The 17919-nt window shown below is 47.1% G+C and overlaps 1 protein-coding gene across 1 annotated transcript in view; it reads left to right on the forward strand.

The window, feature by feature from the left end:
* The window catches only part of LOC121458647 (dynein regulatory complex subunit 6-like), a 169199-nt gene that overhangs the window by 143023 nt on the left and 8257 nt on the right, over positions 1 to 17919 (forward strand). Inside the window, exons 18-19 of the mRNA XM_041667951.1 lie at positions 5364 to 5447; positions 16375 to 16509. Of these exons, the coding sequence (XP_041523885.1) occupies positions 5364 to 5447; positions 16375 to 16509 (219 nt within the window). The remainder of the gene's footprint in view (positions 1 to 5363; positions 5448 to 16374; positions 16510 to 17919) is intronic.

Raw genomic sequence — 17919 nt, forward strand, 5'->3', positions numbered from 1 at the left:
AGGATTGTAGTCTTACCGGCGACTTTACAAAGATGCTAACCAAGATGCTGTATATTCCCAAGGATACATTTGACTCGCTGTTGCTAACAGAATGTGAGTAGCAACAGGAAAAACAAATCCTTCTCAGTTTAAACAATTCCAGAAGAAAGTGTATTTCAGCTGTGAATCTGCAGTGTGCCAGCAAGATAAGAGCAAGTCAGCACAGTCTAGAACAAGAGACCAGGGCTGCAGAGACGGCCCCATTGATAAACTATCTACAGTCAGCACAGTCTAGAACAACAGACCAGGGCTGCAGAGACGGCCCCATTGATAAACTATCTACAGTCAGCACAGTCTAGAACAACAGACCAGGGCTGCGGAGACAGCCCCATTGATAAACTATCTACAGTCAGCACAGTCTAGAACAACAGACCAGGGCTGCAGAGACGGCCCCATTGATAAACTATCTACAGTCAGCACAGTTTAGAACAAGAGACCAGGGCTGCGGAGACGGCCCCATTGATAAACTATCTACAGTCAGCACAGTCTAGAACAAGAGACCAGGGCTGCGGAGACGGCCCCATTGATAAACTATCTACAGTCAGCACAGTCTAGAACAACAGACCAGGGCTGCGGAGACGGCCCCATTGATAAACTATCTACAGTCAGCACAGTCTAGACCAGGGCTGCAGAGAAAATTTGGGCCACTTGCTAAACTCATATATATAGGTGGCTGAGTGCGTAACTCAGTGAAAGTTACCCAGAATTCCTGAGACCCGGTGTTCAATCCCCAGTATATAAAACAGTTACTAAGTAATACCACACATGACTTGGGACAAGACCAGGCCTAAGAGCTTTAACTTATTTAAAGCACCTCCCCAAAATTTTACCAGAATTAAAGGGAAAGTTCAGTAAGAAAACAAAGTTTTAAGTAAAGTTCAGCTAAGAATTCTAAAATGAAGGACAGAATTTATAAAGCTGCACTTAATAACTTATGTAGGCAAGGATCACCAAGAAATACTAAAACCATAGATCAGAAGGTCACTGTTGAACTGTGTTCTAATACCCTGAGAGACCCACACTCCAGACGTGGTAAATGAAGGAAACCGCGTTTCTAATGTAGTAGTATAGTAGTTAGCCCTACACCAAGTGACCCCATGACCTCCCTGAAGGTGGAACAGCCTGACACAGAGACTCCCAAGGAGACGTGGCATCAGCGGGCAAATGCAGTGTATGAGACATTACACACAAGAACTGGCGTGTGCGCTTCAGAAGGTGCCCTGGGCTGGGGAGAGAGGTCAGTCTGCAATCCGTGAGGATCTGGGTGCAAGCCTCAGATCTCCATATGGAAAGCCAGGTGCGGTGGCATGCTCTGGGGAGTCGAGCTAGGCAAATCCCTGAGGCTCACAGGCCAATCAAAGACCTGTCCCCACTCCCGACAACATACAATGACAACCACCGCCACCACCAAAGTGCATGGCACCTAAGGTAGGTGGCACCTGAAGCTGATGTGGAACCGAAGAATGTAGGCAAGGGGCAGAAAGGTATTCCTTCTGATGTTCTTGAACCTTTCTGGAGCTGCGTATGTTTTCAATGTAGACTTGGAAGAAGATGTTTGATATTTACGTTGGTGCTGTTCCAAGCCAGGGACAGGATGACTTGGCCAGAGCAGGCTCCCCATCCCAATACTCAGTAACCAGTTCATTGCCAATGCCGGTCTACATTAGCTAAACAAATCCAGATGTAAAACCTGGAGAGACGTTCAAGGAATCTTCAGCTCTCAAATGTCTTGCGTGCACGGACCTGTCCCCGGCAGTGTTCTGTCTTCCTTCCCACTGGTCCCAGTGACCCCAAACTGAAATACTTCCAAGCAACTCACTTTCCAAACGAAGTCTCTGCTCATCCCATTTCCTCGCCTGAGAGGCTGTTTACTGCTGGCCAAAAATCACAATCTCTAGGGTTAACCCAGAGTTCTCTTCATCTTTGGAAATTCTGCTAGACCACCACCTCTGCCTTCCAGTTGGAGGCAGTCTCCTGTGTGGTCTTCACACGTCTCTTAGAACACAAGTCCCATTTTTCTTGCATTTTGGTCTCGCTGTGACGATGTGTTCCCCACACCAGGAAAGCTCTGTTTACCTCTGTCACTCTGTGTGACGTACAGATTTGTTAGGATGACTTGATACCCACTTTCTTTAGAATCCTCGGTGAACCTGCTACTGATGTGTAAGTCACTTTCCCACTGTGGGTTCCTGAGCATCTTGGATTCTTCAGTTCTCTGGGCTATGGAGGAGCAAAGTGCTTGCTGGAAACCTGGAGCCTTGAATTCCCACACAGCCTGCAGCTCTGCAAAACAAGACAGAGAGGCTGAGGCTGTGTCTCAGGAGAGCACTTGCCCTACATGCCAAGGCCCCAGGCTCATCCTTAGCACCAGAAACAAGCACACATGCCCAACTGTCAGCCAGTTCACCAAGTCACTGTGCACATAGATATGACATCATCAGTCACGTGGAGATATCACGTCATCAGTGCACATGGAGACATCACGTCATCAGTCACATGGAGACATCACGTCATCAGTCACATGGAGACATCACGTCATCAGTCACGTGGAGACATCACGTCATCAGTCACGTGGAGACATCACGTCATCAGTCACGTGGCGATATCACGTCATTAGTGCACATGGAGACATCACGTCATCAGTCACGTGGAGACATCACGTCATCAGTCACGTGGAGACATCACGCCATCAGTGCACGTGGAGACGTCACGCCATCAGTGCACGTGGAGACATCATGCCATCAGTGCACGTGGAGACATCACGTCATCAGTGCACGTGGAGACATCACGTCATCAGTCACGTGGAGACATCACGTCACCAGTCACGTGGAGACATCACGTCATCAGTGCACATGGAGACATCACGTCATCAGTGCACATGGAGACATCACGTCATCAGTCACGTGGAGACATCACGTCATCAGTGCACGTGGAGACGTCACGCCATCAGTCACATGGAGACGTCACGTCATCAGTCACCTAGGAGACATCACGTCATCAGTGCACATGGAGACATCACGTCATCAGTCACATGGAGACATCACGTCATCAGTCACCTAGGAGACATCACGTCATCAGTGCACGTGGAGACATCACGTCATCAGTCACGTGGAGACATCACGTCATCAGTCACGTGGAGACATCACGCCATCAGTGCTCGTGGAGACGTCACGCCATCAGTGCACGTGGAGACATCACGTCATCAGTCACGTGGAGACATCACGTCATCAGTGCACATGGAGACATCACATCATCAGTCACGTGGAGACATCATGTCATCAGTGCACATGGAGACATCACGTCATCAGTCACATGGAGACATCACGTCATCAGTCACGTGGAGACATCACGTCATTAGTGCACATGGAGACATCACGTCATCAGTCACATGGAGACATCACGTCATCAGTCACGTGGAGACAACACGTCATCAGTCACGTGGAGACATCACGTCATCAGTCACGTGGAGACATCACGTCATCAGTCACGTGGAGACATCACGTCATCAGTCACGTGGAGACATCACGTCATCAGTCACGTGGAGACATCACGTCATCAGTCACGTGGAAATATCACGTCATCAGTGCACATGGAGACATCACGTCATCAGTGCACATGGAGACATCACGTCATCAGTCACGTGGAGACATCACGTCATCAGTCACGTGGAAATATCACGTCATCAGTGCACATGGAGACATCACGTCATCAGTGCACATGGAGACATCACGTCATCAGTCACGTGGAGACATCACGTCATCAGTCACGTGGAGACATCACGTCATCAGTCACGTGGAGACATCACGTCATCAGTGCACATGGAGACATCACATCATCAGTCACGTGGAGACATCATGTCATCAGTGCACATGGAGACATCACGTCATCAGTCACATGGAGACATCACGTCATCAGTCACGTGGAGACATCACGTCATTAGTGCACATGGAGACATCACGTCATCAGTCACATGGAGACATCACGTCATCAGTCACGTGGAGACAACACGTCATCAGTCACGTGGAGACATCACGTCATCAGTCACGTGGAGACATCACGTCATCAGTCACGTGGAGACATCACGTCATCAGTCACGTGGAGACATCACGTCATCAGTCACGTGGAGACATCACGTCATCAGTCACGTGGAAATATCACGTCATCAGTGCACATGGAGACATCACGTCATCAGTGCACATGGAGACATCACGTCATCAGTCACGTGGAGACATCACGTCATCAGTCACGTGGAGACATCACGTCATCAGTCACGTGGAGACATCACGTCATCAGTCACGTGGAGACATCACGTCATCAGTCACCTAGGAGACATCACGTCATCAGTCACCTAGGAGACATCACGTCATCAGTCACGTGGAGACATCACGTCATCAGTCACCTAGGAGACATCACGTCATCAGTCACGTGGAGACGTCACGCCATCAGTGCACGTGGAGACGTCACGCCATCAATGCACGTGGAGACGTCACGTCATCAGTCACGTGGAGACATCACGTCATCAGTCACGTGGAGACATCACGCCATCAGTGCACGTGGAGACATCACGTCATCAGTCACGTGGAGACATCACGTCATCAGTGCACGTGGAGACATCACGTCATCAGTCACGTGGAGACATTACGTCATCAGTCACGTGGAGACATCACTTCATCAGTCACGTGGAGACATGACATCATCGGTGCACATGGGGGCCATTGAGTCAGCTCTTGGGAAAACGGCTGAGAAGTGGCCTAGCATAGCCATGTCTACACAAGGGGAGGCCAGGAGAGCAGTCTGCTGTCTTGTCTTTAGACCTGAAAGATGTGGGCTACTGGTGGCTGCTATTGTTGCTAGGTCTTTATAAAGATTGTTCCCCTTTCTCTTTTAGAAACTAGACTCATGAGATGAACTAACGATTTTGAGTTTCTTAGGCTAGGAATGGATACGAACCTAATAAACTCATTAACCGCATCAAGTGTCTTCAGGCACTCGGAGCAGCTCACGTTGATTCCAACAGTGTCTGTCTCTACACAGTAGCAACAGGTGATCCCTTAAGGGGTTCTCTAGCTCTCCGTAGCTTTTTTTTTAAGTATTAGAGATAACTGAAATTCTTATTTAATGGTTTAATAGTGATTAATACTAATAATTTTCTTGTCAACATAGCCCATGCTTTGTTAGACGTAAAGAAGTATGACCCAGAAGGTAGGTACTTTTGTTTGGCTTGATTCATAGACGATTGCTCTTTTAAGTCATTAGCTTGTACGGATGTCTCTTGGATACATCCCGTACTGAATTGAATCACAAAATCACCTTTATGTTTTCAGGGCTTGACCACACTTTCCAGACACAGGAGACTGAGGGAACTTTCTCTGTCTGAGTGTATCAACATCACCGACGTTGGAATTCGGGTAAGAGGATGAGGGTTCCTGCTAAGGGGCTAAGGTTAAAAATTAAGCTGGAGTTGAATAAACTTTGTAAGTCACAGTAGAAAGGACAGACAGGAGCCAACGCCCAATACACAGAGTCCACGCTAGGCGTCATGATTTAAAGCTAAATGCTGCTCCCAGGCTTTTGTCTGAACACCCAGTCTTTAGCTTACAGTGCTATCCGGAAGGCACGGAGCCTTTGGGAGGTGCAGCCTGGCCGCTGGAGTAGACCACTTCCTCCGTTCTCTAAGGTTAGACCAGCCTCTGGGTCTGGCCTGTCTACTCCACATAAAGAAAGGAGTCCCTGCCACACACTGTGGCCACAGTGAATGCTGCCATACTTCCCCATCACTGTGGACCGAGGTTTCCCTAAAGCCATGAGCCAGAGCCCACCTTCCTCCCTTAAACCACTTTTGCCAGGTGTTTTTGGTCTCTAACACAAAGGTCACTAAGACATTGTATAGGTCGGGTCTAGGGTCCGAGATGCCAAAGAAGCTTTGTGTCCTTATTTCGTCTCCATCTTTGTGCCAGGCTTGCAGGATCAATAGGGGCATCTACCTGGAGAGTGATACACTTCTACGTGGCCCAAAGTTTTCACACATAGAGAAAATAGTTTACAAAATAGAAACTAAAATATTAGAAAATCTAACCGTGAAAATTGGGGGAGTTTAGAGACTACACTTTCTAACTCTTGGGAGTTATCCACACAGTTCGCAGTGTCCTTTGACAGATGCACAGCATGAGCGAGTGAGTGAGATGAATTATCATGCTCAGCTGACACTTGAGGAATTCTCGAGAAGGGTAGAGGGTCCATAGGCATGGCCCGAGTACCATGCAGGAAACTGTAAAGTACACAGTACATGTAAGCCACAATGAAATTATTTTAGCACCTTAAGCATTTCAGTGTGTGTGTGTGTGTGTGTGTGTGTGTGAGAGAGAGAGAGAGAGAGAGAGAGAGAGAGGGGGGGGGGCTCAAAATTGCATCTTGGGCATGCATTGAACGAGAAAGAAATGAAAAATAAGGGATCTGTAAAGCTGTGGTGGGAAGCAGGGTCTGTTCCTTCCAAGTTTAGTCCCTGCACCAGCTCTGCCCAGTGCAGAGTTATTCAGAAAACAAAGCTGCTTCAAGATGAAGGGCCAGAAAGTGAAAACCTTCATATGGGACAAGATTATAAGTCTATAATAAGAAATTACAGATGCTGGGGTGCACATAAAATTCTATGAAAAGAAGCCAAAAGATTTGTGTAAATTGTGGTTTAAATGTTGGTTAATCACACACTTACACAAAGCCATTAGCGTGATACAGTCAGGTTTTCAAAAAAATCAAAAAGGTGACAGATGAGAGATATGAGAGAGTTAAAAACAAAACAGTCAAGCATCATCGCAAATAAGTGCGCCATTAAGATGCCTCAGTATTAACGTGACATTTTAGCATTATGAATATCTTACATTGTTCTTGACAAGTCTTGGTCCTAAATCAGCACACACACATACACGCACATGCACGCACCCACACGCACATGCACACACATGTGCACGCAACACCTGTTAACAATTTTTATGTGTATTTGAGACACAGCACCATATTTTGATGATGTTTATACACAGTGTGAACCATCTACTTAAGCACCCACCTGATGGCTCATTTATCCATTCGTCCACGGGCCGGGAGTAAGACTGGCATCGCGAGGTGACTGGGAGAGCCCAAACAAAGCAGAATTTGACCGAAATGCCGGGAGAAACCAGACTCTGCGACATGACTCCAGTTTGCCTGGGAGAAAAGACTTTCTCCGAACTGGTAGCTAGTAGTAGGGGTTGTTCAGGTGTAGGTGATTATAGACGTTAAATAAGTCTTTACTGGATGAATGAAGGCCCCAAATAAAAGTTAAAAATATTGACATTTCTAATATTGAGTTCCATTCTTTAGAGAGGAAGCAGTTGTATCTGGCCGGTAACTAAATCTTTTAGAAGGGTTCTAGCACACCCCTGTGATGTCAGCCCTAAATATCCATCCCCGAAAACGTGTTTCTTGGGGCACAGCTGAAGCCAGAAATCAGGAGAGCCCCGCTTTCTGCCATCTGTGTTTAATCCTATGGCTCCAGGCGTCTCCCCTACTCCTCTGTGGTGCCCAAGTTTAATTCTAGGCGAAAGTGTGTGCTTGTGCAGTGAAATGCTGGTATTTCTTTTTCAAAAGTCTAAACTTTCAAAATTGCTCTTTATTTTCTGCAACCTAAAGATACCTTTTTAAAGAAACATGAGATGCAGAATTATTTCATTTCCAGTTACAAAGATCAGATGTTCTACTCAGGAAAAAATTTCTTTCTCGTCGTCTCTCCATTTTCCCCCTCCTCTCTTTTGTTTTTGGTGTGTGTGTGTGTGTGTGTGTGTGTGTGTGTGTGTGTGTGCGCGCGCGCACGCATGTGTGTTGGCTTTTCAATAGTCCAAGGGTCCACCTTGTTCAACAGTCTCTGGCCAGCCTGCTGCAGACATGTCTGTCTGGAGTTTCAGAAGATTTATCAGGACTCTAACAACAAGGTTGCGTCACCCTCCTCTGCTCTTTCCTCATCTAAAATCGTTTGCTTTAACTCACCACTTTTAATTAGCCCCCAAACATTGTTTATGCCAGATTTTCACCACTCCCTTATTGACTGATAGCTCCTCCCTCCGGTGCTAAACCAAAATTGATTTTGGTCGCCTTTGATACATCTTGGCTTCCACTGTCAAAGATGGGCTAGATGAGTCAGCTCCCCTTAGCAACTATTAAAAAAATCAACACTGATTCTATTTAGTTTCCAGGATTAAGTCATGCAAAAATTACCAAAATAGGAGATTTTGATAACTACACCTAGTCTCCAGGGATAAAGCTGTGCTCATGGGTTGAAAGGGAAACAGTTAAGAGTCCTAGTCAGCTGACCTTAGTCGATAGCCTATGGTACAGCCGACTCCAAGCTGTCCTGGGGGAAGTTGAACAGCAGACTTGGGCGTTTCAGCACCTGGCTTTAGTGCCCAGAAAAGCCTCTGCTGTTGCCTTCACTCCAGGCTAATGTCGAGAAGCGTTGACCAGAAGGTCTATGAAGCAGCTCCCAGAGGGCTCAGCCTGTAGATTTTTTAAAAAGTGTTTGAGAAGAGGAACTAAGTAATTTCTTGATCGATTTAAAGGGGTGGTCATTGGTACTCATTGAAAAGCAATAGCCACAAAACCTGGAACGATGAAGAAATCCCTGCTGCACGGATCATCCACGCTGAGAACAGTCTGCTGAGCTTTACAGTCAAACAGCAGATGCCAAGAGAGTCAGGAGATGTGGGATCAACCGGTGTGGGGGGCACAGATATCTGGGTGTCATTGTTTCTTCAACGGCTGGGAGCAAATGCAGAGAGCTTGGCGCTCTGCTGCTCCTTGACTCCAATCTGTTTCCAATTTTAAGCAGTCCAACAGGGTTTGAAACTTGCCAGACTTCAAAGGATGTGGGATTCAACAGCTTCTCAGAGTCCTGGAGCTCAGAAGGTTCCAAGAGATTCTGGAGTGCCGGGTACCATGTTTTCCTGGCAAAGCACCAGGTGAAGCCGAGTAACCCCCACTGCAGTGCCGGCTTCCCGACCACTCCCACCGTGAGAACTGGTAGGGAACTGGTTTCCCTGCACTTCCTAACCGACTCAAACATCTGTTATTCTCAGGTCAAGTGTCCACAGGGAAGAACGTGTTAAAAGCAAGATAATCCTTAGGAGGCCTTTTCTGCCCCTAGGCTACCCCCAGAATATTAGTTTATCACACGTGAGATGAAACTTGCCTAAAGTTAAACAAAACCTGTCAGATTGCCTGCAGGCCAAGTAAAAAGGCAAGGAAAGAAAGCACGGGACCCCACACTCCCATGACAGTAGAGTTTGTGCGGGTTTTTGATCCCTCTGTGACACACGCAGGATTTGTCCATTGTGTTGTGCCTGACGTGATCAGGATGCCTCAGGAGAGCCGTCGTTCCCTGGGTTATGATTTCCGTGATTCTCCTTGCTTTATTTCCTTTCTGAAACCCTCCTGACAGCAGGTGGCATCCCAGGCAGGCAGTGCTGGTCCATGACTCTCGAGTCAGTGCCGACAGACAAGACAGCTCTTGGGATGGCTGCTATTTGTGCCAACAGAAAAGATGCTCTTGCCAACTTCCCAAAGCCCATGAGATAGGTAGAAATCTTTTTATTTCGCTGTTCCAGATGAGGAAAGTTAAGGTTAAAAATGTGTTAGAGTCACATAAGCCCACAGGTTCCAGGTCTGAGCTTTTCTACAAGGCTAGAAACCTCCCTTGACTAGATCATCTTTGGTTCTGAAAAATGAAATTTATGCCCTGGCCATGCTGAAGCAGGCATGGGCAGCCCATATATGATGATTCTGTTGAATTTGTCCATATTGGGTCTCATGATCTAAATTGATGAGGGCGACTGACTACCTCTCTTTCTCAAGAGGGCACCAGATCTTATTACAGATAGTTGTGAGCCACCATGTGGTTGCTGGGAATTGAACTCAGGACCTTTGGAAGAGCAGGCAGTGCTCTTAACTACTGAGCCTGGTGGTGCAGGCTGGTAGGGTGTGCTGAAGGAGGCAGAGGCAGGAGGACCTGGAGTTTGAGGCCAGCCTGGACCACACACATCTTTGGTTCTATTGTGTCCTAAGATGAAGGGGCAAAGTCGTACAGACAGACCTGAGACTCAGTCTCTAGAGACACTGGGATGCACGAGGCTGTCCTTGGATGACCGTGGTCTCGGTTGTCAATTTCTTGAGGCAATGTAAGAAAAAGGACAAAAAGTAGTGAGGGTGACTGGACAGAAACCAGCAGCCCTTCTTTCCTGCCCTTCTTGTCCACTGGACCACTTCCCATGGAGAAATGGAAAGTGTGGGTGTCCTTGTTGTCCTTTGACCTGCTGGCCCATTTCTAGTTTGTGGATAAGATCTGAAGCCAGAAACTATTCTGGATTTTTTCCAACAAATTCTGCTTACCAAAACATAGTTTCCCACTAGGAGATACGTTGTTCTGTTCTTTCCCTGCTCTTCTCTCTGCTTTTCCAGGGTGCATGTCAATCACTGCTTATTGCTCATCTCCCTGTCCCCCAGTTCTCCACCTCGTGCCTTCCTTCCATGCATCTACCACACTGTATACTTCAAAAAAAATTCCCCTCTTTTAGTCCAAACTTATAACAGGACATGTGATGTCAGTGACCATCCAGATTAGTGAGAAGATGAACAAGGCAATCTATTTTGGGGTCAGAAGGAAATACTAGAATTTCTAAGACTATTAGATTTTTATTGATAGTATTTCCTGATATATACTTAAAACCTGTTTAATCAATTATATATCTACATACTTTACAAAGTACATTAATATGTAAATACATATTAATTGAGAGTATCTAGTTAAAATATTTTTACTATAGTTTTTCACAATTTAAAAATTTTGGCAGTGCCAGAGAGAGTCTGGAGACAATAATGGTACCAGGCCCTGTTGGCCATCTGTCAGCTGTGGACCAGGCACCATGAGGTCACTTTTGGCGTATTAACCCGCTGAAGCTCCCAACAAAGAAATCACAAAGTGCCACATTTTCCCGTGCTGCAGAGGAGAGCATAGAGACCTACGGGAGCTGAGTAATTTATCCAGTGATGCTGAACCCAGCCAAAAGGTCCCCAGCTTGTGCAGGAAGGAAAGAGTCCTGGCCACCTGCCATCTGCAGGAGTGCGATCTCCTCCCTTGCTGGACTCAGTCAAAAGGTCCCCAGCTTGTGTAGGAAGGAAAGAGTCCTGGCCACCTGCCATCTGCAGGAGTGCGTTCTCCTCCCTTGCATCAAGAAGAGTCTCCATTCTCTGTGGAGTCTTCCTCGGTGAGCTAGCCTTTATCTATGGGCCATAAGGATAACTGGACACAGCTTCTAATGCTACAGACAATGCAGACAATAAGGTAGCTACACAAACAGCTTCATCCAAGGAGATCCAAGGAGAACATAAGAAAGCGAGGGAGAGGAGTAGGAGTTTGGAGTCATTCCTGCTGCCTGGAAGAATGATTGGGCTTCGTAGACCACAGCTGAGCAGGCTGAAGCCAACATCTCTTTCCCAGATTGCCATGTAAGCTTTAGACAATGTGAAATATGGAAGCTTCTTTGCAGATTCTTGCCATGGCCTTGGCTTTGTCCCCTTTCCTCCCATACTGCTCTTTTGCTGTTGAAGAGCAGGGATGTCTTTGGAGGCCTGGCTTCCCAGCAGAGGGGCAAGCGAGACCATTCTCACCAGGATGGGGCTCCAGGCTCTGCAGAGCACATGCCCAAAGCCAGGACCAGCCCCCACGTGGTCCGATGTCTGGTAGGAAGGAGGCTGTCATTGAGGAAATGCGCCTCCACATCTCAGGACTGTATGAGGCCCAAGTGCATCATTTATAATTGGGGAAATTGTGTTTTAGTTTGTGCCAGTCCAGTTCATCTTTATTAAAGAAGTTAGTTCTTGAGAGCACAGTGGTTTTTCCAGAATTAGCAACAGAGAGAAAAAAAAAACAAAACAAAAATCTCCAACTTTGTAGGACAACTAATGGGGCCCTATTAGGCTCATGACCACGAGAGCGGACGACGGAGGGAGGAGTTTGGGGCAAAGCTGCCACCTGTTGAGATGGGTTAAACCAGGGTTTGGGCAAAAGAGCACGGGCGTGACAATCGACAGAGAGGAGCGAGGTCCCCAGTTTAGGAATGTAGTTATTAGCCCCCACGCTGTGACTCAGTGCAGGAGACATGGGGTGACATGGACATTCTCCGTAGAAGTGTTCCGCACAGCAAGACGGGCTGATAAACTGGAAGGGAGTCCAACTTGGTCGCATTCCATACTCCTTCCGCCTTCACGGTAAGGCACTGACTCGGAAGAAGTGCAAAGGGGAGAATAAGATTGACATGAGCGACTGGGGCAGCTTTGGAGCCAGCGGAGAACCTGGCAGTTGTCTCTGGAGGAGACCACGCTGAGACACGCCTGCAGACGTGGGACCTCGGGGCTGAAGAGGTGCCTTGCATCTCCCTTTAAAGCCAGCTTTCAAGGTTCTCCTTTTTTGATTAATTGTTATCATTCTCTGTGTACATCAGGTGTGCCACAGCATGTGTGGACTCAGAGGGCGACTTCAGGAATCTGTTCTGTCCACGGTGTTCCTGGCTGTTGAACACTGGTCATTAGGCTTGCATAACCAGCACCTTCACCACCGAATCGTCCGATCGGTCCCTCACAGACCAAACACCGTTGGCGCTATGACTTGTCTCTTTGCCCATTCTCTAAGAGGAAACAATATTACCCCCCACCTTGCAATATCAAAATTCTCGTGTTATTAAGACAGACTTACTTTTCTGGAAGACACTTGCATAGGACCAATCCACAACCCATACTTACTGAGAATGTACTATGTTCTAATGGGGTGCTTGTGGAAGCCCTTGAAACTAGCACAGTTCCAGAAAGGATCCCAAGAGACTCACTGCAGTCCTATCGGCAAGTGAGCTGAGAGACAAAGCCATCGATTCCGGTCAAAGGTGGATTGCCTCAGTACCACCCTTGGTGTTCCCCGAGCTTGTTTATATCCAGCGACCCTTCTGTCCCTGAACAGTGACCCCTTCCAATTCCTGGATCGCTTGGTTCTAGACATTACAGATTTCCATGTGAAGTTAGTCACAACCCAGGGTGAGTCAGGTCCAGAAAGTGCTGAGCCCCATGGAAAATGCCAGTTCTGCATGGGCTCTGTCGTCACTGTTGGCTGCTGCGGTCAGAGAGGGATAATGGCCAAGCCGGCTTTCTCTCTGTCAGTATCTAGTTATTAACAGTGGTGTCACAGAAAAGCTACCAGCAGCTGACACTTAGCCCTTCCCAATGGATTTACAGTTTCTGCTGTCCAGACTGTCGCACATCACAGTATATGGATGTTGTGTATTCACCGTGTGTGTATTCTCAGGCTCGTCATTACCCGTTCTCTGTGTGCTTACTGTTCTGTGCTGAGAAGTTTTCACATCTACCTGGACTGTGTTGCTTAGGCCTCTGTCAGCTTCTCATGAGCACGGGTCATTTCAGGAGAGGGAACCTCAGCTGAGAAAATGGCTCCGTTAGATTGGCCTATGGGTTAAGTCTGTGGAGTGGGAAGGCCCATCCCACCCCGGGCAGTGCCACCCCTGGGCTGGTGGAGAGTGAGTGAGTGGTCATGGTTGCCGTAGGGATGGACTGTGACCTGAAGCTGTAAGGTGAAATAACCCTTTCATCCTTCAGGCTGTTTTTGGTCAGTGTTTTCTCACAGTGGTAAAAACAAACACAATGACATCACCATCAACTGTAGTAATCACCCGTTGACCTTTTCCCTCCAACACGCCTGCCATCCTTGACAGTGGATCAAGTTAATCTCGTCTGGGTGCCTCCCACTCTAGTTCATGTGTATCTAAGGCAAGCACTAAACTTTGTGAGGACTCACCATGTGCTACACACCAGCAGTTCCTGTACAGTCCCTCTGATCATACTCTACACAGCATGGAACTTTAGCAGTAATTGATTTGGGTAGGAGCTATATCATATATACAAACACATTACACATATAATCTGTGTAATCATCCTTTAGGATGGGTCCTATTAACTACTCCTCCCCGCCCAGAGCTGGGTGCCTTGCTAGACTGTATCTCCTCTAAATGTCCCCTTCTCTGTATCTGTGCACTAGCTCTTCCTCATCCTTAGCTCTAAAACAAAAACAGAGGCAGAAGCGGAGGGAGAGAGGCACTCATGTTAGCATCAGTCCGACAGCCATGAGTTTACCTGACACTCAAGTCCTTCCTCAGTCCCGAAAGCAAGGCTGGCATGTAGTCCAATGGGCATCCAGTTTCATAAAAATAAGAGCTATTATCTAGGAACCCAGTAGAGTTGCCAAATCTAATGCTCAAAGTAAAATTAATGGTGAAGGGTTAAGTAGAGAGAACTCTAAGCACCTGAGCACTTTTCAGAGTGCACTGCACCTGGGGAGAGACTGATGGTTGCCATGGTTACATTGGTGAGGGGGAGTGGCTGATGATGCCATGGTTACAGTGGTGAGGGGGAGTGGCTGATGGTGCCATGGTTACAGTGGTGAGGGGGAGTGGCTGATGGTTGCCATGGTTACAGTGGTGTGGAGGGGGAATGGCTGATGGTGTCATGGTTACAGTGGTGTGGAGGGGGAATGGCTGATGGTGCCATGGTTACAGAGGTGAGGGGGAGTGGCTGATGGTTGCCATGGTTACAGTGGTGAGGGGGAGTGGCTGATGGTTGCCATGGTTACAGTGGTGAAGGGGGAGTGGCTGATGGTTGCCATGGTTACAGTGGTGTGGAGGGGGAATGGCTGATGGTGTCATGGTTACAGTGGTGTGGAGGGGGAGTGGCTGATGGTGCCATGGTTACAGTGGTGACGGGGAGTGGCTGATGGTTGCCATGGTTACAGTGGTGAAGGGGGAGTGGCTGATGGTTGCCATGGTTACAGTGGTGAGGGGGAGTGGCTGATGGTTGCCATGGTTACAGTGGTGAAGGGGGAGTGGCTGATGGTTGCCATGGTTACTGTGGTGAGGCAGACTTCTCTTGTATCACTTGGAATTAGTCATGGCATCTGATCTCCACTTGTCTTGGTTTATTCTATTTTTACAGTCACACATTTAGCTTTATTTTTGTGGATCATTTTGTTTTTTGAATATCATTTTTATTTTAAAGACTTTATTATTTTATTTTTATTCCCTCCATCGTGTGTGTGTGTGTGTGTGTGTGTGTGTGTGTGTGTGCGTGTGCGCCCATAGAGGCCAAAGGAGGGCATGGGATTCCCTGAACCTTGGTCTTGGGAACTGGGAACCACACTGTGGTCCTCTACAGTAACTGCTGAGCCATTCCTCCAGATCCTCATTTTGTCCTTATATAATATCTGCAGAGTTATAGAGTCTTTCTAAATTAGCACATTAGCACAGACAGTACTGGGTTTCAGTGTGGGACTTTTAAGCAAATTCTGTTTTTGTTGATTCTCTTCCTTGTCCCCTCCCCCTCCTGGTATCATTCATCCTGCCTACCCCACCCCATGGCCTCCTTCTGCTCCGCGTTACCTCCACTTGTTTAAACACAGATGGACGTCATACACTAAGGTCCATAGATGAGCTATGTGGGTTTTGGCTTTTTAAGTCTTGGTTACCTTGCTCAATTCAATACCTCCCAGCTTCAACCACTTCCCTGAAAATTTCCTGATGTCAGTTTTCTCTATGGCCTAACAAATCCCAGTGTCTCTGTGTGGCATGCTTTCATTATCCAATTAATCGTTAGCCACACACCGATGGCCGTCCAGGTATTGCTGTAGGGAAGCGGTGAGCTGCTCTATGACAGATGACCGTGCTGGCAATTCAGAATAATGCTACACTCTAGGTATTATTCACACTAATTAGAAGAGAAATGGGGGTTCCAAAAGTGTTTGTTAAGTTCTCCTAGGTTGTACACAATGGGAAAAAATAAAAAGAATATGCTCTTTCCACCATCACCCCCAACGTATCTGCCATCTGCTCTCACATCCACAGCCCCTTTTATCCAATCATCTGGACAAATATAACCTGTTAATTACTGATATGCCAATCACATTTCATCATGAGTGACTTCAGAAAAACTGGATTTTGCTAGCAGGAATTTGAGTATTGATAAACTTATAATTTGACGTGTATCTTTTGCTAACCTGATTTTGGATGTAATATTTTGTTAGTTGTTTTGTTCATGGCAAAAATCTATATCGAAGGGTCCCAGATGAATACGCAGTAAACCACTGCAGGTGAGTTAGCTGCAGACAGACACAGTATTGGATCCACAGAGACTAAGGGAAAGTAAGGGGGGAAAGTTTAAAGGGGGACACAAAGCAAACCCTGCAGCCTTGGGAATCTCTTCCAGTCGTACTGTAGGACCTCGCTGCACCTGGAACACCTCGATGTCTCCTTCTGTACCCACCTCACGGACGAAATTATAAAAACCGTAGCCATCTTCTGCACGCGAATCACGTCTCTCAACATCGCGGGATGTCCAAAGGTACGTGCGAAAGTCAGAGGGCAGTGCTGAGAGCGGAGCCAGGCAGGGCCGCAGTCAGGGACCGGACCTGACCTAGAACTCCCTTGTTTCTGTCACGGCGGCTGGGACCACTGGATGCTTCTTCCAGTCGCTGAACTGGAAATAGCTTGAGCATTTTATTTGTGCCAAAGTAGAACTTAAAAACATCTAAAACATTATTCTCATGCAAACTTAATTATGTACTAGAGATTCATTTGATTCATGAATGAGAGAAATAAAGTCAGGGTATAGAGCATTAGAAAACACTGGGTAGGAACTGAAGAAAGAAGGTTGAATTATGGGTCTCAGGTTAGATCTAAAATTGGTTACTATCCTACAGGGCAATACAGATAGAACATCGGGTTAGGGTTTCTACCAGACAGAAGTAATTGACCTATCTCGTGGGCAAAAAAAAAAATACTAAGTGTTAACACATAACTTCACTGACTTTGGGCCAGAGTAAATAATAAACAGCATGGGAAGTAACGGGTTAAATCTTTAGACCCTTCAGTGGGGTGGTCAGACGTGTCCCCATATTCCAACAAAGGGGCATGGAGTCATCTTCAGGCTTAATTTCAAGTGTTTGGCTACTTTCCTGACACTCGTTTATAAAAGACACAATGCTTACTATAACCACTGACTGTACAAATGCCTGCGGGGAGGGAACTGCCCACTGCCAGCCATCAGAATACGCAAATGGCTGGCACGTAAAATTACTTATTTTGGGGGGGCGGTTTTCCGTGTATAAAGAGGTCAGAAATGGTCACAGAAGTCCTGTGTTTTGTTTTGAAAGATAGACTATTTCTTTCAAAGTCCAACATAACCTACTTTCTTTGTCTTATAGAAACCCAAGTCTGGGTTAACAAGGCAGATCAAACATACACATACAATTTCTCTTGAAACCCTATCACAATTGCAGCTGAACAGTAGGGCCCATCTGGAAAAGAAAATTAGGAAAGGAAACAAGCAGCGAGACTGGGGGAACTCGAAAATAGTTGGACAAATTGAGGTGACCCAAGACAGCTCTGAACCCCACGCCACAGCAGAGAAAGCTGGGAACACCTGATGGGTTTTAAGCTTAGCAGTCCCGTAGACTTCAGGGAGGAGACTCCTTGGGAGGAGACTAAAGTCAAGCCTGGTTAGCATTCTGGAAGAGCAGAGGCCCAGGTCTCCTCTGCCCCATACCTCGGGGTGCACCTCCCCAACCAAACCAGAAGCTTGGGCACCACCTTCTCAATCCAGCTTTCTCAACCCCAACAGTGTGGAAGCTCCAGACAAGGCAGTTCTCTGCAAGGAGGAGGTGGTCCTGTCACCACTGGATAGCTAACACCCCTGCCCTCTAGGTACTGGGCCCCTAGCATCTGGACCTTGGGTTTCCATCTTGAAAACCAA

The sequence above is a fragment of the Microtus oregoni genome, unplaced genomic scaffold (genome assembly GCF_018167655.1).
Source record: "Microtus oregoni isolate MIOR12 unplaced genomic scaffold, Mior012 000018F_ref0000195, whole genome shotgun sequence".
In the NCBI taxonomy this organism is placed as follows: Eukaryota; Metazoa; Chordata; class Mammalia; order Rodentia; family Cricetidae; genus Microtus; species Microtus oregoni.